The sequence below is a fragment of the Branchiostoma lanceolatum genome, chromosome 8 (genome assembly GCF_035083965.1).
Source record: "Branchiostoma lanceolatum isolate klBraLanc5 chromosome 8, klBraLanc5.hap2, whole genome shotgun sequence".
Classification (NCBI taxonomy): domain Eukaryota; kingdom Metazoa; phylum Chordata; class Leptocardii; order Amphioxiformes; family Branchiostomatidae; genus Branchiostoma; species Branchiostoma lanceolatum.
In genome coordinates, this window is record NC_089729.1 from 8,535,079 (window position 1) to 8,558,607 (window position 23,529).

The 23,529-nt window shown below is 44.3% G+C and overlaps 1 protein-coding gene across 1 annotated transcript in view; it reads left to right on the forward strand.

The window, feature by feature from the left end:
• Positions 1–1,249: 1,249 nt before the first annotated feature.
• LOC136440219 (voltage-dependent calcium channel gamma-5 subunit-like) overlaps positions 1,250–23,529 on the forward strand; it is a 37,533-nt gene continuing 15,253 nt past the window's right edge. The window contains exon 1 of the mRNA XM_066436113.1: positions 1,250–2,075. Within this exon, the coding sequence (XP_066292210.1) occupies positions 1,862–2,075 (214 nt within the window). The 5' untranslated portion in view covers positions 1,250–1,861. The remainder of the gene's footprint in view (positions 2,076–23,529) is intronic.

Genomic DNA, 23,529 nt, shown 5'->3' on the forward strand with positions numbered 1-23,529 from the left:
TTGTTTTGGGCGTGTCTGTGTGTTTGTGTTTCCGGATATTTGTGGTCACCACGTGCACAACTTGAGAACCCTCTGGATGGATTTGTGATGATATTTGGTACGTGGGTAGACGACGGTGAGGGACTTGGAAAGTCGAAGGTCAAGGTCGATTTTTGGCACGTTGCTGTAACCACCTACACTTAAATCTCCACCGGATTCCTTTGATTGAAAAATAGTAGTGTAAATTTGCCAAATAGGGGCATTGGTTTACAAGTTAACTTTATAGCACAACAATTGTACAAGGTATGTACGTATGGTATCTATTGCTACATAATATTAACAACAACCGTTTTATGAGACTAATTCACCTAAAAATGGCTTTGTAGATCATACGAAAGTGCTTTGACATTTATTGATGGAATTCCTAACCTTTAGGCATTTGTATATATTGACCAATGCAAAGGGCCAATATGTACTTGAATTTGCTACCTGGATTGGTTGAGAATCCTGGTATACAATGTTATAGAATATATTGAATTACCCACAGATGCATATATTGAAAATATGCAAATATTTAGGACATACAATCAAAAAGGTGATATTTATCTTCTATTTGTTTTGCACAAAATGGAAAAAACCCTCTGCGACAAGCCCTCTATCTGGTTATCCCGCAAACTCATCAGACTGGCAGCTTCGATTCTACCACATATTCAGCAACGAATTGATCCATGTGGCGACTACACACTCACACTGAAACGTCACCACGACACCTGGTCTATACACTCAACCTCATCTCTATTCCTGACGTTCATCGCAACATCCGCCGGGAAGCCACAACCAATTACAGACGTTTTATATGACGACGAAGCTTGAGAATACTGTGCGGTGGATAGATCACGGAGGAAACGTCGTAAAACTCTTACGACACAGAGCAGCAATTAAGCCTTCACATTGTAGGCTAAAAATCTACAATGTGTCATCACTTAGACACTTGTCAGTGTATCTTAAAGATGACAGTTGCTGCCGTTAAGAGTGTGGTTGAGTCAAGTAAGCCTTTACTGTACATATCAGATGCTGCAAACGGAATGAGCTTGCTCACATTGCCACGTCTGTTCAGCCAAAACGACTACTCCTTGCGATTCTATGGGTGAAAATGTCTCTTCTTGATGATCACGAGGGCCTCATTGTCTTTTCGATTAACCAGATCTTTTTACCGTACGCCCCTCCAGCTATGCTGCAGTGGTGCGTCCCACAACTCTCCCCCCATCGTCTGTCAAAACGTACGCTCGCTGTAATTGCAGAGTCTTCTTACCAATGAGCGCGATGATTAGACTATTCCATCTCATCCCCTCCCCCAGGAGTACAGGCCTGCTGATACGTTCTGGTCCTTTTCCTCAGCGGCGAGGTAATTACGATACATTAGAGGCAGGTACACCTAAAAGATCGCAGCTTCGATCTCACAAATAAGACAGGCACGTTCCTTCTGTCAGGGTGAGTCCGGTTGTCAGAGATGCGGCCTGAGTTGGTAATTCACTCCGAAAACGATCGCGCCTTGGCAGGGGTCCAGACAAAGCTGGGTAGGCGGGTTCCTATTGATTGCAGAATTGGTGGGTGTGACGACCGAAGGTGAGCAACAACAGTTGTACGTGTGACTCCAACAAGATCGGACGGGCGCTGAGGAAGAATCTTTAGAACGGTTCCATGATTCCTGTCTATGAACACTTGTAACTAGTTCCTTCCCGTACTTGAAGTGTATGTTAAGACACTGCAAAACCGTTCTATTCTACAAATGGTCGCAGAGAGGGATGCCTCAGCGGACAGTCCCGATCCACAAAGACCCGGGTAGGTTCGGCAGGCCGCCTCCCGTTCTGCTCCCCCGGAGATGTTCCTGAAGGCACGGAAAATGGTGACGTGTGGGAAGAGGCCGCTGATGATCCTGACGTGCCTGTGCTCGTCTCTGTCCCTGGGCTTCCTGGTGGTGGCGGTCGGGACGGACTACTGGCTCTACACGGCAGAGTACGTCATGCTACCCAACAAGACTCTGGACGTCAGTGTGGAGGTGCACTCCGGACTGTGGCGAGTGTGTCCCATCATAGGTAGGTGTCTTTGCCGTTCTTCTCTTAAAACCAGCACATCATCTCAAGTAGGTAAAGGACTGACCGAACACATGAAACAGTTCCAACGCCATTGAACACTTTTGAGGCCGGTCCCATTCGTCATTTGATATCTTTGCCATCGTGTTACTGCTGTAATGATGTGTGCGGGCGTGTGTATGTGTGTGTGTGTGTGTGTGTGTGTGTGTGTGTGTGTGTCTGTGTCTGTGTCTGTGTGTGTGTGTGAAATGAACTGTTAACAATGGGCATCCCTCGCGATGTAATTTACTGCAGGGTCGCTGCTACAGTTATTGTATCGGCAACGCATTACGAGGCCTTCGGCGTTCTCCGTGGTCCCTCATGTCTGCTTGATGAAAAACATGCTTGCTCTACACTTCAGAATCAAATAGTGAGATAGACACCATGCACCACAATGGTGCCTCACGGACAATGTCAAGTTGTTAATTGTTTCTTCCCTCGGTTTTAACTTTTCATGGTAATTTTCCATTCCAAGTACTCAATAAAACAGTAGCAATAGAACAAATTGTCCTCTGCAGGCAATCACGTACCTAAGTCATTATCGGAAATTGCATTTGTTCAAGGACAGACAGCGCAGTCAACGCGGAGGAAATGTGGCCCATATATTTAAGCCAAGGGGAAATGCGGGCGGATATTGCATTAAGAAACAATGAGATAATAAATGCCTGTCGAGTCAAACGTTAAAACAAAATAGTCTGCGTGAAGAGTTACAGATAAGGCTTAATGGAGGGACGCTGTTTCTAATAATAACTGAATGATTTCAGGAAAACTAGAATACTTAACATTGTTTTTATTTCTGTATGGTTTAATTCGGGTCCTATGACAGCAAGCTGTGTTCTCAACGACCATCGTCAGAAGATCACCGTAAAACATAGTGGTTAATGGCTTTATATATCTGATCTAATCTTGCCTCTTTCTACAGTTGATCATTGTAGAAGAATCTTTGCAACTCTAGGCGAAAACCAGCCATACACAGTCATAACCGTTCCAGCAAAGATAGTTGCCTTGCAGTCCGTAGTCATATCACAATTCTCGGCATTGCTAATAAACTGCAGAATATACACCATCATAAACCACTATAGGTATGTCTTCATCCTTAACGTCTATTTCTCCCAATCTCCTGTTTTTACATCGCGTTTTATGACTCCGCATATGCCCATAGATTGTCGCTAAAATGGAGCCCAGGTAGCAATGAATCTTTTTACAGTAGATATAAGAAGCAAATCTTCTCTCCTGGCTACTCCAAGGAGACTTCGGTGGTTCCGTGCCATCAATCTCGCCACCTTGGGGAGGCGATACCCGCCGTAAGCGACCCGGGACTGTTCCTGCCCGCCTTCTTGATTGTATGTGTTACCTCCGAGCACTGCGATCTATACATTCCATCTATCAACCACCTCCCGGATGTACGGACCTTCCTTCCCATATCTATCAAACACCTTCACTTCATGTTTATCTGCTGCGGAAAGGCCGAGGGTCGATAGCCGGGAGACGGACAACTCCGAAGGAAATGGATTCCTCAAACCTCTTTTGAAAGCAAGCGGACAATTCTGAAGAAGCTTACGTTCGCATATTGGTGATACAAATAGAATAACTATGACTATGAATTAGAAATTTTGAGTGCTTTCCCCACAGCGAAATGGCTGTTGAAGACATAATGCCAGGGCGAAGAGTCAAAGAGGTCGAAAATAACTTTTTAGAATTCCACATTCAGGACAAGCTGCCGGCACGAGAATCAGAGCGTTAAGTAGGACTTAGAGCATTTGGCGGACAGAATCCATTTGGAACGATGGACCGAAGTTAGTTGTATATAACGTGCTCTGAATGGTATAATTTAGTCCAGCCGTCTGTATGGGCTATAGGATTTAGTCCAAGTTCCTGTAAGACAACATTGACATAGGTGACTAACCCTAACACCAGATCGCTTCTTTGAAAGATCGAGGATGACATCTATACATGGGAATGTGAGGTTTTCATGTGTATAGAACCATGTAACATAACAAACAAGAACTTATATCATTTTCCAGAGACTTTTCTGTAAAACGACATTTCCCTTACTTTAGTATGAGCCAACTTTTAATTGTCCGAAAAAACATTAAAGCTCATGTTAAAAAAACATGTACAGTGATTTCTTCGTACTTAAAGCACTTTGCCTCATCATGTACACATCATCGAGCAAGACACTGTTTATCATTCCCGGCACTACTTCACCAAGGAAGAAAAGCCTGCGGTAATGGTTGTTCTGGGAATTAGTTTTGACAGATCGCGAAGGCTGTGATTTGACATAATTAAAGGAACCACCCTTTAATGTATGTTCACAGTACGCCTTTACATCTACAACGTTTCTCTTGTAATCTTGATGCTCTACTTTACCCTTGCCTTCAGGTATTTCTTCCCTTTCTTCCTCCCACTCCCAAACTGAGTAGTGTAATTGCCATTTTGATAAGCAAAATGTAATGATAAGCAAAATGTAAGTCGTTATTTCCATAGACACCAGTTTAGGAGCAGCCTTTGGTATTTCTGCTTGGCATTTCCCGGATAATTAGATGTTTAGTAGTACCCCAAAGATCACGTACAAGTTAGAACTCTCTGATTGGCAATTCTAGCTGATGATATTCATGGTGTTATACTGTACCAAGATGCGCGCTTATTTACACTGTTCTATAATCTTACAGGCTACGGCAATCTCCCTTGGTATTTCACATATCAGCGTGTTTCAGAGATAAAAACCAAGAAAACAAATCTGTGAGTAAACCCTCCAGGAGACAACCCCCCTCCCACAGAGGAGACATCGCATGGAAGCTGCATATGTATGAAGGTGGACCCGCTGAATTGGATTATCTCCTATGCTTTCCCCAAGTGATTCCCCACGTGGCCAGGTTCGCAGTACCTTTAAGGCCGTGTTGTTTTAATGGCTTCAGAGATTTAGAGGGAAGCGTTGGGAAACGCCGCGGGGAAAAATTACGAAAACGTCAGGATATAAGAGTACTTAAAACGGCCTATTCAGATATTAGCTTATTCAGATGTTAGCAATTTGTTATGATTTGTAAGGGCTCCCTTGGAAATCAGTTACTCAGTTAACTGAAGGGACTACCCTTAAATGAATAAAGTCAGATGAAACATGCGGAGTCAGTGAAATAGAAATGCGCTTTTCGGCTTTAGAAAAATAGAAGAGGGATCTCTGCCTGAAAGAGAGCGTCCAAAAATCTTGTTACTCTGGAACCAACCGATCAAAAGCAGAACATTTACTAACTTACATTTGTTTTATTATGAACTAATTTATGAAGGTTGCAACATGGGGGGGGTGGTGATACTTCTCCTGACGTTTTTCCTTGCGACACGGTCACATTCTTCGTAGGTCGTCGCACGATTTTGATTCTGCAGAATTTTCAAGCAGGCCTGGACAGACCCAACGTTAACCGCCTACAAGGATCTGAGACACCCATTTTCCGTAACAAGACGGTTGAATTGCAGCTAAGTAAGGGCCCTGTCACACTTGTGCGTATATTCAAGTGCGTAACACTCTTTGGTTTAAGTAAATTTTGCGTCGAGGAAATTGTTTTCTACTTTGACCCACCGTTGGGCAGTCTAGTTATCAAACCAAAGAAATTACTTCTTCGGCTGCAAACTTAACCTAAACCCAAAACATGTTAATACGCAACGCATGCGGGCTTGTATATACGCAGCTTGTATATGGCAGGAGCTTTGGACACATGCATGTCTATTCCAAGCATGCATACGGTTTGCGATCGTGCGGTTATCGCGCGACGTATGTGACCGGGCCCTTACCCTGCCCGAGCAGTCTCACGTACTACACATGACGTTACCCCTGGGAAATATGCTCACTCCTGAGGCTGAACTATCAACGCAGCCGCCCGCCACGCTAGTGACGGCGGAAGGCAGGCCTGACTGTGTGAAATTAGATGCGGCTGAACCTGGAGACCTGCAAGACGTGTTCACAAAGCCATGAGGAACGTTGATCTGACAGTCCCTACAGACCGCAATATCCCCCTCTTACACGGCTGGCAACTCCTGGTTTCTTATCACATGGAATCAAAGTAAAGCTGCCATGGTGCAGGCAATCCCTAATGCACGAAGACAAGGTAGATCCATAAATGGGTGAATTTAAGACCGCCAAGGGTGCCAGCAATGCGCAGCACTTCATATGTTAAGGTACCAATCCCGTCCTATGGTGATGTGTCTAACAACAACTGTTATTGCAGAATATGAATCAGCTTATCTGTAGCACCACGCCTTTGATATAGGGTTGCCAACGCTGTAATATAGCACAGCGATGCCCTTGTCTTCGATGTTTGAATAATGCATAAGCATCTACAATACGCGTATACAAAGCTTGTGGAAAGATCGAAAACAGATTGCACGTACACATCTGTTAGAATCGGTGTTTACACCCAAGGAATCTAAAACGCAAAAGCCAGATGATAGTTTGTGGTTTGCTTAATCGTTCCATGGCTAGCCCATGGGCTTGTGAATCTGCTCAGCTGAACGACCTTGCTGCTTAAGCGCTTATATTCGAGTGAAAGTTCACAAAGTAAAGCGATTACCAACAAGCTTTCGATCAGTACTGTGATCCCCATAAAGTTGAAATCACCCAAAGTCTATGTCACGTGACCTGTACGGAAGTGAAACCAAGACGGGGGCCGATACCGACTTCCGTTCAGGTCACGTGTCATAGGCTTCGGGTCAACTTCAACTTGAGAAGAATCAGAGGACTGATAAAAACTCGTTGGTTAGCCATTTGCCTTATGTACGGAAAGGGTGTATAAAATTCTTTATATAAACCTTGTTGCTTGGTGATCAGTGTTTTTCTGGCCGCCATGGTCATCTGTCTACATCCAGTCTCCCTTGACTACCAACACGAAGATTCCCAAGGTGGTTTTATTACTTGTTGCACGACCGTCCAGTCGTCAGCTCAGCTCCATTCTCGGACCCTTAAGCTTGCTTTCCCCGCTAAATAATCAATTTCTCACAGCCGAAATGCCACCCTGGGTACGTCGAAGAACATGAACTCAGCTCTACGGTACATAACAATACATTAAGTTGCGGGAGGATCGCAAGTCTAGGGTAAGATCTACAATACTGCGCTTAAAGAAAAAGGCAATTACATATACCTAATGGTTTGAACCTAAAGTAGTATTTACAGCGCAAATGCCGACACTTAACGACCAGTATAACACGAAGTGTTAGCAACACCACGTCCCATGGGTAGAGTAAGGTGTGTGTAATGTATGGCGCCGTGCCTGACATGTTGTCGTTCCTGACATATCGAATCCCCCGTGTTTGGCGAGGGTTCATACATTTCTCGATGATTTCCCCAAACGCACCAGTACGCCCTTTTACCGCCCGTGTATGTCTACCCTTGTAAAACGGCGGGTCAGGTAAAGGATGGACTGGGGTTGGTGCGGTGCGCGAACGGTCTCTTCGGCGCCGGTGAAAAACACCGCATCGGCGTCGACTTGACGCGAGCTGGTCAGCACCACTTACGATGGAATGTGGGCTGATCTATTTGTGTCTGAATGGAGCAAGTAGTACGGGCAGAGTGCTGTTTCATGTTGCCAAACCCTCAGCAAGTATTTTGAAAAGATGCCAGAATAAAGTTGCTTGAAACTACATTCCACACCACTTTTTTCTTAGTATATACTGGCAGTTCTCAGAAGCTCGGTGCTCAAAAACAGGTGACTTTTGTCCAATATCCCCCCCCCCCCCATTCTGCCAATCAAGATATCCCAGATCCAGACCATGTCGACAGATCAAATCGATTGCACAGTAAATGATACCGTATTACGTAGCTGGCAACAGCACTTGAATTATTGGTTTTAGCAGATATCTGCTAAAACAACTGGTCAACAATCATAAATCAAAGCACATAAAGAACAAAAATGCACATGAAATACTGATATCGCCCACCCCGTCCACTATTTTCCAAATTCCATACTAGTAGTTTGGAGGGCCATGTAGTCCATAGTCTTTGGATCGACACTCTTTGATTCCGTTACGACTTGTTGAACCTTCCGTACACCCGTTCCATTTACTGATATGTACTGTTTCATCAACTCGCCGTCAATATTCCCCATGTACGGCTGTGATATACCGCCCGAATCAATTCACCCATGCAAAATGGATGTAGCAGGAGTCGATTCCGCGAAACCGATGAAACAATGATCGTCAATCTGCCGCGCCGAGGCAAGACAGAAAATACATCTGATTGACTTACAAGTCCTTCACATCTACCTCCGCTAATGAGTTTTGCAAGTCTTCGAGGCGTTTACCCTTGTGGGATTTAAGTGCGTTTGTCGTTACGTCGTTTGCTCGCATTCTTTTCGCATTGAGATCCTTATTCATCATGGAGGAAGAGAAAATTGGTTTAGCGGCAGTTGGCGGTACAACATTAAGTTGGACAGATGGCGGGATAATTGTGATTTAAGGTTGTTAGATGGGGGTTGACGTTGGTTGGGTGCAGCAGCCCGAGTGTGACGGATAAGGGCCCCACCAGCTGAGACTACCCGCCCGCTCTATTTATTTGGAGAGGTTGGAATCGAATGCACGTCAGGTAAACCGTGAACAAATCATATACACTTCGCCAGGGTAGAGATGTATTAATATAATGGACGGGTGAGTTCAAAAGCCTGTATACTATTTAATTTATGAACCAGGCTGGAGACCCTCCCCAAAATTGGAAAGCGACATGGCAGATCAACAATAAGCTTCACAAATGTCCCATCGCGTTGGAAATCACAGCTCAACTTTTTTTCAGAATGATCAATATACCAACACAGATTAACTTTCAAGCCTGGCTCTGCGTGTATTGTCCCTGTATTCTCAAGCAATTCTGAATTCAAATGCAATGTAAATCGGAATTCAACGTTGACTCTCGGTAAAATAGAATCAATAGCTAAACCGAATATTCTAAGAAATCTTGGTAGAAAGATTAAAAACACCTGTCATCGATGAATGGTTGACATTGCTCCACAGAACAACTCAGCGACAGCTAATAATACCGCAATCAAGACTGGAAACACTGAATAGCTATAGATTAGTACAGGAGACAGTATTTATAACAGGGTGGCATTATTGCTTCACACAATTCGATTTGTAACGGGATCTTCTACGGTAGCGTCTGTAGGTTTAATTACTTCCTGCTATAACCATTATTTAGGAGCTTCCCTCTCGTCATGATGTTTCGTATCTGTAATTCATTATCACACGGCGTGCTTTTGAGCGGACTCCGGGGACGGAAAGTCACATCTTTGTGTTTAATAAACGCATATAACAGGCAGGCCATCGATGAGCAATTCACCATAACTCTAGCAGAAGGATGCTGTTAAACGTCTTGATCTTATCTCTAGATCAATAATGAAGTATCCACGAAGAACAGTATCCACATTGCCAACTGTGAAATTTGACAATTGCAGCCCATTGTGAAAGAGTAAACAGGCTGTGTCTCAGTATCAGCGATAGTTTATGCGTCGGTCACATTTGCACCAGTGCCCTTAGGGCCGACCCTACAGCAACAGATTTGCCCCGGTGGACTGTCGGACACCGGAAGGGTACCTCTCGGTGTTCTCACGATTAACTTACGGCGTGTATTTGTTGCCGGGTCCCATGTTCATTTTAACTCCGAGTTGAAAAATTGAGGAGCCCGGCCGTGCCCATCATGAAATTTCCCGGTTGCCACAGGATGTCCCACGGGTCCACAAAGCGGTCACGCCCGAAAGAGTAAAGAAGCAGCCCGTAAAATGCCCGACAGGGCCCCTTTTTCCAATCGTGACTGTTGCATTACACAGGTTCAGTTGGAGTGTGTGCTGCAAAATTGTGCACCGTTGCTCTGCCAAGTCCCAAATCAATACTTGACTTCCAACTATTGGTGAAGACCACTGTAATTTCATACCTAATGCTTTATTGAAAACCATGCTAAGAAAACAGTTTTTATGAAGTCTGTTCTTGGTCTGCTGTTCTCTAAAGACTTTCGTTGCCACTGAATTGAATTGAACTTGTCGGATATCGTCACATCTCTAATCAGTCGTTAAGACGAAGAACGATTATTCTAACCGCTGCTCCTAAAATAGCAATTAGATAAAGGATCAAAGTTTCATTCAGTATTGGAAATTTGACTCATGGAACGCCAAGCAAAGGCAGTTATGCAGAGCAATATCCTGATCAAATTCATCTCTTCGATCGGGAAATAGGTATTGGCATGGGCCCATCTCCATAAGTGGAAACTTCAATGCTGTGCATGCAGAAAATTATCTACGGGAAATCAAAATGAATGACACGCCGCTGCGTGGTCCATCATTTACTTTTACAAAAATTCTCAGGAGAGAAACTGTTGTGTTTTGCTTACGTATACCACTGAAGCAGCAAGCATCTTAAGAAGAACGGAAAATAGATTGGACACGGTTAATGCCCATAGATGGTGCCTGAATAGGCTGTCCAATTAACAATGATTGAGTAGACGTCCCGCTGACAAACCTGCGAATCGCAGAGATATATACCCATCAGAGTTGCATATGTTGTATTTTGTCTCATTAGTTAGCGTCACACATAATCCCACAAAAATATGGGGTTATAGAATAATGTCTGAATCAGATTGCACTCGTCGAACGCACACCATCAATATTTGGATTTTGTAGTGCGATTTAATCAGCTACGTCGGTACTACAGATATACAGCTGTTCAGCTTTATTTGACAAGGACATAGCTATAACATTTATCAAAAATATCTCTTTTTTCGTAGAAACTTGTCTGTGCCTTGCACCAGTTAAATTCAACACAAATGAACAGCCATCTGATCAATATCAGCCTAACGTAATTTGTGGAGAACCTTGTGCTCATTGGGCTCAAGGGTGAACAGTATTGTTAGCTTATAACGATGCTTTCAGCTCATCCGGGTAGCTTTGACCGCTGGGAGTGACACTATTGTCGTAGTTTAATGGTCTGTGGATAGAATGCAAGGCGCTGCAATTTTCAGGTAATATAATAGCACTGGTACTGTAATGATTTCGCAGTTTTCCGCTGAATGAAAACGACGATATCTTACTGACTGCTCGGGTTGTATCATTTCAATACGGCTGCAACGTAAAAGTTGCGGCAGAAGTTCACATTACTGTGTCTTCAATGTCACATTCGTTAGAATCCACGTTTGCATCACATATGAAGGAAAGTATAGTTCCTGCCAGAAACAAGTGCAACGTCCATCGTTATGCCTTTGTTTCTAAAACTTACAAATATACGTATACATGTAGTTACATGTAGACCCTATAAGCGGTCAGTGGGTTAGAGAGGCATTTCTGGCAAATATCTGTACCTTTCTTCACCTTTCCGTATTCGGCACCGCTTTTATCGATTTTCACACAAACACACTGCCATTCCTTAAGGTAGATTACTGGCAGCCAAATGATGTTTTGTAGACAACCTTGTGATGACTTAGCCTCAAGGATGACCATAACCCTGTCGAGCCATGGCAAGAAAACGTTATCTTTACGCCTAGTGAGTTAGCCAGGTACATTTAACTGATGGGAATTAAACGGGCATGTTTAAATTACCAGGAAAAGCACCGATATACCAGCAATAACCGTGTCGTCAAGCATCAGTAGCTGTGGCTTTGGACGTAAAACTTTCTCCGGGCGACAGTTTTCTCAGCTGGGTGCACGGTAATGGCAATCATCACCGTGAATATTGCGCCGGGCCAAAAGGACGTCTCGTCTCTATCTGATTGGAATTGCTGAGCAAATTGAGGCTACTGTCGCCTTGCAATGGCTACGCTGCAAATTGCTGTCGTGATCGAAACATCCAACGACCTATTCACGAGGCAGTACACGGGTACCGGGCGCACGTAGGAACTCATTCACACGCAACACCGACTGGATTCCAATGCTACTTCAACGACAACGAAAAACAAGATCAAAACGAAAATTGAGACCTCGTAAAAACACGTGTACAATTACAACCCTGTTTCCCGTATACGTTGGTGTTAGGTCTCACATGGGATTCTGTAGGTAGCAAGCCGCGCAGATGCCAACGATGGCTGGTTGTCCTTTATCTTTTTCTCTAAGCTTTGAATGCCGATTTCTATTAATATTAATCACAATACACTGGTCATTAACTCTTTTAAGAGGCTCGTTCATACGCATTTGGTGAAACAAACCCTTGTCATTTCGCTCAGTTGTATCGAAGGTATTTACTTTGATACGCGTCATTGAATAAGGCAGATTATTGAGGTGGAAATGTAGGATTGCGGCAAGGCTTTACCCGCTAAGCTTCACGAATAACGACACTCCGGTCTCCTGATGAAAAGGAATCCGTAAGTTTTACGCCCGGCAAATTGCCCCTCGGCCGTGAGAAGTGGCCATTATAGTGGGCTTAAGGTGCGGCAAGTCGTTCCACTTCATGCATGGCAATCAGCCGAATGCGTTAGCGTCGTTCTGGTCTAGGAATGTCCATGTGGTCGATGAAAACGGCAATCATTTTGTAGCAGGAGTTTCCATAAAACATAACAAGGACAAATCAAAAGGAACATAACGTTACAGATACCTCGTAAAATGACTCCCAAGGTTATCTAGGAGCATCTCAAACGTTGAACTTGAAAAGTTTAGACACCGCTATGTTCACTTTTTTGTCTGTTCAAATGTTAGATTCGGACTAGTTTTCTATTTTACTAGTTCAACTGATTCGAGGTTATTATGTACGGTCGAAAGACTCGAAACTGACAGGTTTGGGCTTTTACAACTAGCCCGGGGCGGGGCATACCCAAACTGTATCGACATTTATGGTGGGTTCTTCAACGTCACCGTACCGTCTGCTATGAAGGTTAGCTTCCTTTGCAGGCCTCCAGAGCAGCGCCGGCGATAATTTTTTTTTGGGGGGGGGGGGGTGTCCTGATTCGTGGTTTTCAACTCATCGGGCCCCGATAAGTTGAAAATCGTGAATCAGCGCTCCCCCCTAAAATTATCACCGGCGCCGCCCGGGAGGCCTGATAAGGAGGCTGTTTTAAGGTCTACATTCTGCAGACGTATTGTATTGCATATTACATTGTATTGTATTTCATTTTTTGGGTTATCATACGTGCTTCTACTTGTATCACATGGGCTTCCATATGTATTATCACATAGGTAGATGGCGTCGACCAATCAGAGGCCTCCATTGCACACAATAAGTGGTCTGTTATCACGCCATAACACACCACTTATTGACGTCATGTCAGAACACAACCGTTGCATTTTGTAGATGGGGGTATCTTTTTGATGAATCTTTTTCTTAACCTTGTTTAAAATATCTTTATTGTCTTAAAATTCCCCCAAATGTCCTAAGAATACATGAAGAATTCATGAAAAAAGGAAAAAAATCAATTCAAGTAAAATTCAAACAGAAGGACTAAAAACAATATGTTTCACACCCCCGCCGTCAAAGTGGAACCGGCCCAGACGATCGTTCGCAGAACGCGTTCGAACGTCCGCCATAAGAGTACCACTGTTTTTCGTCGAGGAACTGTCAGACGCCGCGGCCGACTTAGAGTCAGTTTTCGGGTCATGGGAAGTTGGGGAAGACGCCCAGGAACATACTTCAGCAGTTGAGGGGCAAGGAAGCTGACGAGTGTGACCAACAAGAAGCAGCGGGCACACAGAGTCCCCTCCCCACTCATCACATTGTATTTCCCGAAGTAGCAAATCATGGCAGACAAAGAAATCGCCCATGAAACCTCCTACGTTTCTACCCAAGAGGACCCCAGACCGGTATGTTCACGTTTCTGAGGGGTTTTACCTGACGAAAATTAAAAATGTTACTGGCAAAGTGATGTCGTCTTGTTAAAAACAAACGCCCCCCTCCCCATGGCCCAAGTCACGTGCACGTAACTTCCCGAAACCGATGTGTTGGCATCGAAAGAATTACGGTCAAAATCGCCCAAATTCTTACAGGTTTGTACCTACAATGATCTTGGCTCGATATGTGTACGCTTCTGTGGGATTTTTTTTCCGGCTTGAGTAATAATTATCCGGGGAAACTACAACTTGCGGCAAAGGGGAGGTAAACATGTACGATTCTTACCACACCTAGGCGTCTAACAACCTGTCAATTTATAACCGTGTGGGCTCGAAGACAAGTCACCGCTTGTTTACATTGGATTATATGAAGATCATATGTACAATGGATTGATTTTACATGTATAGTATTAAATAAAGAATCTATGTATTATACAGAAATTTGTCTCTCTTATATGGGTCAGTTTGGATAGGCTATGTCATAATAACGTTAATGACCCGCCTGTTCCTCGGTGTATATGGTGTCATAACGCCTGGTCATGTGCTATAACCACCTCATAAAACCACCTCGTTCGCTTCGCTCACTCGGTGGTTTTATTCGGTGGTTATAGCACATGACCAGGCGTTATGACACCATATACACCTCGGGGCTGGTCATTAACCCTTAATTCACTAACTGTTATATATTGTATTGCTTTATATCGTATTGAATTGTATTGCATTGTGCTGTATCGTACGGTATGGTATTGTATCGTACTGTACTGTATTCCATTTTATTGTATTGTATTGTAGCCTGCCCACTCTTTGTATTCGTGGCCCGTTACAATTGTATCTCTCTTAGGGCGGGGCGCAGTGATGTCTTTAGGCGCGCTATTACCTAGGAAATGCAATTTCCCGAGGTCCTCGTGCTCACTGGGATCGAAAATGGTCTAAGTCAAGGGGAACGTGTTGTCTTTACAAACCGGTACAGTAGCCGGCGGCGGTTAATGCTGATAATTACTTGGGTATCAAGTGGTCTTAGCTGCTCCGCCGAAGCATCACTGATTAAGGGTTGCCAGCCATTTGAAAGGGGGAACTTCGGCATTCTTATTTCAACGAATTTGCTCAATGCAGGGTCATAATTGACCTATTCTAGTTGACAACTAAGTTAGTGGGAGATGAGTATGCTGGAAGATAGCAGTGAACATTGGTTTTGAAAGTTTTAATGTTGTATTCATTCAGGAGGGAAACACTTGTCAGCGAGAGAATTCCATAGTTTGGCAGTCCGTTGCTATAGAAGGCGAGGTATGAGTGAGCTGAGCTGAGCTGAAGGAGGACCTAGTGTTACGCTGAAAAGTTCTCAATGGTGTACTTCGTGCCGAATACTAGGATGTATTTTGTATGTAGCGAAGGTTGTCAGATGGTCCATGAGTGGTCAAAATAGAATTCGTTAGACAATAAACTGCGATTTTGTCCTCTCCATGATGCACTTGACTGAAGTAGAAGCCGCACAGGTTCCCATGGAGAATCATTCTGACGTCACAACTAAATCGGTGGCCTCCCTGAGCCCAGAGGTTAACAAGGTTTTGGTGACGGTATCGCGAGAAAATCTGCGCTTTCACGCGCCGATTAAGCTCCCGGTGGCTTCCAGCGGCGGCAATTATAGATGGCTTAAGCAAACACGGTTACACCACCGGCAGCAGTACCAGTGGGGAAAGGGGGCACCAGTTAGCGTTTGCGCCTACACCCCACGGCGAGAGAGCCCAAATAAAATCAAAGGTTTAAACCATTGAAAACCTTTCCTAAAATCATTTATTTTTTTGAAATCTTGGCAGAGTTTGCTATGGTAGGATAGACTCTGTACTTGTTGAATTAGTTCTAAACAATGACCTTTATCGATCATTTTCGGCACCCCTATGAAATGGTCGTGAGCTGGCTGTTTGAAGCTTGGAGGACCACTCCAAGGGCTCTGATTGGGGGGTGGGGTATTAACAGACTAGCAGTATAGAATTTGTCGGAAATTCGTTTGATGACAGTTTACATAACAGGTTAGCATTGGAGGATCACGAGAGGATACGTTCTTTATGGTCTGAAATTTTGATTCTTGAGATAATAACACCTTTCTCTCTACTTTTCGATACTGGCATATACTGGAACCGTTGCGTCCCCCCTATGCGACATCAGGGGCTTTACCCTTGGTGCTGAATGACTGGTGGTGATGCTTGTTCACTGGGCGATTTGGGAAATTCTACGCGTCCCTTAATGTAGTAGAAAATTAACGGCAGCTTTTATTTTTTCGCAGTGGATAGACTAGGAAAGACGTATTGTTGTTGGGAAAATGCACACCAATATTGGGAATTAAGAAGTTTACTTTCTCAGCTAAAATATCATTGTCAATCATATGCTATTAGCGATTATAGGCTGATATTTCTTTACAGTCAAGCATCTATCAGATGCACACTATCAAACGGTCCGCATGCCTTTTGAAATCTGACATAATGAGTTTGAGAGTCTAGACTCATGGCCAAAGGTGTGCTTTCTGCTCACACAATCTCTAGATATTCGTCGCTCTCTTGCGACCTTAGAAAGTATCTTCTTCTCAAAATAGCTTTACAACAAAGTCAACACTGAAGATAGCCCATAGGGAATGCCAATTGGTATACATCTAAAGGAATAGGTCAGACATCAGGTCACAGTACCGCTGGAAATGACCATGACCATCAAGATACTGGCGCGAGGGACTGATACTTTCAAAACTTATTCACATCTATGAGCAAAAGGCGAACGTGGTAAAATCTACACTTGGGGTCTCTGAATATATCAACGGAGAAACAATACGATGTACTCTCTCAGCAATCTCACTTTTCAATCTTTCCGCTGCATCACATACACAGACCGTATCCGATAACAACGGTTACTCTGTGACCCGAGGTTACTTATTGATCTCACAACACTGACTGATCGAACCGCTTGTACTGTTGAGCTTAACGTCTATCCGCAACATTAGTTTAATGTTGGAAAACATGCGTAAATCTAACAGATTCCATCATCCGGTGGTTATGTACCTACGTGAACAGAATGTTTTGACAGACCGTTTCGTGAGCAGAAAGCCCCTGTCTCGCTGGACCCGCGGCACGTTGGCGGCCTCGCTGAGACCTAAATTGGATTTGTGTTACGCTTGACTTTATAACAGGGATATCACGCAAAGTGTGCAATATGACTAAAACTTAAAAGACAACACAACACGCAAAGCGTAAAAAGATTCGTTTTTTATCGATGGAATTCATTTAGCGCGCTGTCAAATCAATCAGTCGCAGCGACATCGCCAACGTGCCGCGGGTTCAGTGAGATAGTGCTTTACAGTGTTAATTAATGTATCACCTCCAGTGGTGAAGATAGAATACTTCATGCATTGTGCGAGATGATATGTATCTATGATACCAACAACGTATGTTTTGCTCACGGTCGGTCCCTTCGCGTTGTGAGAAACCAATCCGAACCATAGTGTACACAATATCCGCAGTGGAGTGCATTGGTGTTCTAAAATTACATCTCGATGTTCATTCAATGATAGTACCGCTTGTGCAAAGCAATTTCGTCGGGTCAATACTGCGCTGGCCCCCGCAGAGGCATGCGGTCATATTTCACGGTCGGCGCTCGGCAGCAATATTATTTCATTTGACCTGGAGAAACAGTCTTTAGGTGATGCTTACAAGAGTCACCCAGGCGTCCTAAATCACGGCAAGAGTTACTGTCAAACTGTCGACAGGTAACACTGACGGCGTAGTCACTATACACCCACTACTTTCTTCCTGAAGCAGCGAACATATCCACATCTGTGTATACGTAGGCGACATGTGTGTGTGTTGTTTGTGTGTGTATATGTGTATTTGTGTGTGTGTGTGTGTGTGTGTGTGTGTGTGTGTGTGTGTGTGTGTGTGTGTGTGTGTGTGTGTGTGTTTATACACCCGTGAGTCCGAGTAAGAACATATGTGTGCATGTTTCGTCAGGAAGTACCCTAAAAATAGTCTGGGATCGCTTGACCCGGCTCGGAATTTGAAATCAGGTAATGAATGCACCATGTGGTGCGAGAGAGAGAATGGACATTGTAACAGCCAAGCGCCTTCCTATCTAGTACCCTACAACATGTAATGAAACGACCTGTTCACCCGTGGCGCTGTCAGGTTTACATCCCCAAAACACATCACGGCACGTCGATGTATCCAAGATTAGGACGTATGGGACTTAACGCGTAAGGGCAGTCTCGCGTTGGAGCCAGGTGGCGTGGGGGAACGGCTAATCTGTCTACAATACACGCCAATTCACTCGGCAGGGTAGCACTTCATTCCCTTGCAAATTCCCGCCTCGTGACTGTTATCTACGAGGCCACAACACGAGAGGGAAAAGTTCAGATAACCTTTCACACCATTGGGTCGATCCCAACACTCCGTCTACTGTGTTTGCCATGGCCCCAGCTGTGTCCAATCCCCCTACCATAACGCCAGTGCCAACTGCTATCAGTCAAAGGACTTCTCGCAAAGCCTCTTGCAATCGCCGTCCACCGTCCTATAAAACTCAGGTAGAGCGCCACTGATGGTTGTTTAAGCATAAGTTGGTTCGGACGGAGTCTTTATTGTGTATTTTATGGCGGTAAAGCGTCCGGATGATTGATCCTGCGGTGGTTACGCTCGCTCGTTGAATCATCACTTCCTTAATCAAGGATGATTGTGATAGCAACGTCGTGAGCAGAATATCAAAACGCGTGGAAAGTTTCAGGACTTCCTGCAAAGTAAAACATCCAAGAATACAGTATTTTATCGACTCCATTGTCTTCTATTATCACAATGGAATTTTCTACGGCGTTGCCGATAAACGAGCACTTTGCCGTATCACCCATACCGTCTCATTCCCCCTCCGGCAATGACAACACAAAGCCCCGCGCGTAGATCTGCATTTGCTAGACTATAGCCAAGCGGAGTCATTATTGGCAAGCAAGCACCATGGCAGTTGGGATGCAATAAGAACCAGTGAGACTATCGGATATGCGAACACCAAGAGCTATAAATAGATACGCCGATTGCTTTACTCAGACAAGCCGATACGTGTATCCAAAAGTGATTCCATTCTAAAATTAGAATCGGGATTCCGTAGTCATTCTTTTTTTATGAAATTGCCGTATTGTAGCTACTTTGTTTTATTTCATGGAGTCAAAGCTGAAAAATAATACTATCATTGCGTTAATACCACGCTTTACAAAGTTACCACAGGTTTACATATTACGTAGAAACATCAGATACGAAGAAACATCAGATAGATCTATAGAATAGCCATTTATATCTATAGCATAGACTTTTTTAACGTTTTGACTTTATTGTATTTGTATGTACCCACGCAACTAGCCTTCAGGCATGTGCTTGCGAATAAAGATTCAATACATAGTAAATGCCGAGTAGAGTACGGTGATTTATCAGTTATTCAGTTCAATTCAGTTCAGTTCCTCCTCTGTGAGGTGACACAGGTTTCCATTAGTTGCACTCCGGCAACTCCCCGGCCGGAGGTAGGCCCCGGGTAGTCTTGGCACTCCGATGACGGCACCTGGGCGGCAACGTGAAATGTGATTGTCCGCTAATGCAGTAAATCCTACTTTCAGACCTGCAATTTTCCAATTGGCCCTTAATTATGGTTATTGTAATGCCCATCTGGAATGTTATGGGGGTGTAACAGTACCGATTCCACTCCTCTACTGGCGTCAACGTTCTCCATTCAATTGGTGGGGTCAGTGCCGTATTGCACAACCCAGTTGATACCGGTTGTTAACAACACGTACAGAAGTGAAGTACACTTTGTGCACAAGGGCCTCTCTGGAGAGTTATATCTAACACCTACATGGTGAGAGTAAAGCAGATAAGAGTCTGAGAAGACACATTTTTGTGCACCCGTGAAAGGATATGTTGATGTCTAAAGAAGAGTTTTAAACAGCAGATGTCATCGCTGGTATACTAAACCTAGTTCCGATTCTATCGGGGGAAATAAGGGCCGGTTATGGGTCCAATAAAATCCTAAAAGCTCTAGATTATGATGGAAGTCGTTATCGATTACCTGGTGAACACGCAGATATACGAACCGACCTTGAACCTCAAGAGTTATGGTCAATTCATGAAGTCTACTTCGGATGGAGACAATGTAAAGAGATACCCGCCTCCCCCTCCTTGACACCACAAACTTTTCCGTTCGGCATACCATGGTAATTTTAATCGCGGTATTTCATAACGACTCAGGTGGTGCCATGTTTCACATTACACGGTACCGCGGGCATGGTCAACAGTCGAGCACACACAGACTCCCCCGGCATTCAGACTGGTGGGCGGAACGGTGTGGGTTTAGTGGGCCGGATGAAAACGTCATTACTTCATTTCTTAAAGGGCAAAGGGGCCCGGAGTGACGTTTGGGGCACAAAACACGTAAATTGGAATTTCCGCCCATGTGTGATGTTGGGCTGTTCTTCATATGATTCAATAATACGCCGAGGCAGTTCGGGAATCCATCACGGCGGCATTACCGGGAATTTCTCGCTACGCGCCGAACGCGCCCCAGGCTAGCTAGATTTTAACGAGGAAAGTCGTGGTGCGTAAAAAAAAAAAACTTTGAATTGTTTGATTGTTGTTCTCCCCTGCTGATGTTACGTCAATGTTGGTGAGAACAACTACGGAGATCAATAAGTCCCCAATTCCACTAGACGGCGATTGCGCTGCGCTGCGCTCTCGCTGCGACCTAAATCGAATTTGTCTAATCCTTGATTTCATAATTGGAACATTATGCAAAATGTAAAAGTATGGCTAAAAAGACAGCAATGCACACAAAGCGTTAACAGGTTCGTTTTCTATCTATGAAATTCGTTATTTTCACCTGAGTCGTTTGAGGAAATTTGTGTTAAGTGTCTTTCCCGAGTATATAACAACGGACCTGTCAGGGGTTCGAACTCAGTACCTCCAGATAGATCTGAGTCAACAACCCTGGCCACAAGTCCACGCCGTGCCACCTGAACTGTTGTAGTTGTTATTAGCAGACTTGTTTCTCCACTCCTCCATGCATACCTGATTTATCCGACATATGTCAACAAGGTTTCAGCGCAATCTAATGGCCGTGCGATCGATCGTGAGAAACGCGGCAGGGATGCCGATCGGTCATTTTCCTTTTAGAAATAGTTTGTCCAGAAACAGATGATATCGTTCAATCAGTTCGTGTCAAAAGCATATCCATAATAGCGGCGTTGCAATCGGTGAATAATTTTGAAAATTTGACTTTTGTCTACTCCAGGCGCGCTGGGAGATCTGATCCTCCTGAGTTCTGACATCCTTGTTAGTTGTTACTGCAATTATAATGAGACAACTCGTCCCAGGGGAGGGCAATTAAGGCGAACCCGTTTCACAGTGTACACAAAGGGTTTGAGATTTACTTAGCGTTGGGAGGAAGGGGATAAGGTCTCCAACTTCTCTACACACATTCTTCAAGGAGTCGTCAGTGGTATGAGAAGTCGAGGGCGACAAGAGGGATGATATCCGGGACTGGACAAAGATAAAGACCAGGTATTCGAAGGCATGGAAGGGGCTGGGACTAGAAGCCCTTGTCCCACATAGCCGACCATGGTCGCCCGACCTTCCCCCGACTATGATTGGGAATTATAGTGTTGAGCAGGGTCCTTTGATGGTGGAGGTTGGTTGTTGCGGAGTTACCTAATAGTCTTTCAAAGTCGTCTGCACCAGCTGACTATAAATGTGAAAAATCAAAATCGGGAAAGTCATATTCTGCTCGGATGCGACCAGAGGAGCGAGCTTGAGCTAGTGTAGGGCGGTGTTCAGGCTACTCCCAACCTAGCACCAACCTTGGTTGGTGAGCGGTCGGGAGCAAAGTCTTGGGAAGGTGCTGAATGTGTGACAGGGGCTACAGACCCTGACCCTCAGACATGAGGATGGGATTAGGTACAGATAAAGGAAGAGGAAAACACCAGCAGCTAAACCCCAATGTGTTGTTTGCTACAAGAATGGGGATTGGAGATACGTAATTATCTTCGCCGAGGAACTCGGGAAGATTATGTTTTCGGTTGAGCCGGCTGTTGGGTGGGTCTGTATGTATGTCAAGAGAATAACTCGGGAAACCTTTGATGGATCTTCATGATATTTGGTAGGTGTGTAGTGGTTGTGCAAAGGAAGGTCAAGTTCAAAAATCGTTTACCTGGTTTCAAAATGTATTTGCAATTGGGGCCAACTAAGAAAGGATTTTTCAATTTGGGACGCGGAAATGAAACTAATTATCAGTGACATGCACATCTACATTCTACTTCTGCACACAGGCAGGCAGACAGACACAAACACACCAACAAACATAACATGCTTACTTTTCTGAATATATTCTTGCATTTTTCCCAACCCTCCATTTCTCTGTCCTACATTCCCTAAATACTAACAATAACATCAAAACTCCCCTTTGTTCATCTTTGAGCGGGAAACTAAGTGCGCTACAAAGGTACTCGGTCAATATATCGACCTGTACATACCCTAACACGAAATTGCCTTCTTTGTTTGTAGCACTTTCTCACTAAATCCCGACCGTGGTTCGCCACAGTATGTACGTCTCATTAGCATTTATGAGACCAGGCGGCGAGCCGAAACGTTACCCTGAAAGTCAAATCGTCCCCATCGCGCACAAGTATCGACTATCCAATCTTTCCCTGTCTACCTAATCCTTCAAAACGAGACGTTTCTTTTTCCTGGATTTAGAGACATGCTTTTAACTTAGCTTATTTGCACGACGATAGGTGGTAATTAGAACTGAAGGTTGTTATTGTGAGAGATATTGCAGCGTTTCGAATAAATGGCAGACGCTTTCGGGGGTGGGATCAGGGAGTAACCTCTGCTTGGGGTGATAGAAACATCGCGAATTGATATGGATGACGCCTTGGTTGAAAAACGTTGAGCAGATAGATTGCGTAGTGCAACTGTGACAATTTTCCGCAACACAACCCGCAATGTTACTTTTCTCTACATCCCAGTATACGTTCCAATATGTGAATTGGAGAATAAAAAGGCATGTTTTTCCTTTAGTTACGTTCATTGAGTCACAGTTTCGTCGTTGTAAGTTATAATGGTAACTATCCGAACGGGAAAGGTCCGGTCACTTTCGTCGACGGCTCGCAAACTGCTAGCATTCTTGGGATAGTCGTACATGTGTCATACAAAATTCAGCCGTCTTGTTACGGAAAGGGTTGCCTTAGATTCTTGTCGGTGGTTGCTTCTGCCATAGCTTGCTTGAAAATTGTAGTCACTACCAGACCCCTTATTATTTATTAGGTTGTTGGGATTTGTAGAAATTGGGCAACTAGAGGAGTTAGCCGGCCAGAATTACGGGAACCAACCTAGGGTAAATCTGGTCGGCCAACTCCTCTGGTGTATCATTCAGTCTATTTGCCCAAAGAGAAAGAAAATGTACTGTTTCCAGCAGCCTAGGGAGTCTGCTAGAGACTATGAAAATTGCTTGACATCAAAATTGTACGATGGCCTCCTACGACGAATGTGCCCGTGCAGTCAGCATCTACCTGTACCCAGATCATCTCCTCCTTCACAAGGAATGGGATTGTAAATGGCGTCAAACGCGCCCGTGGCACCCAT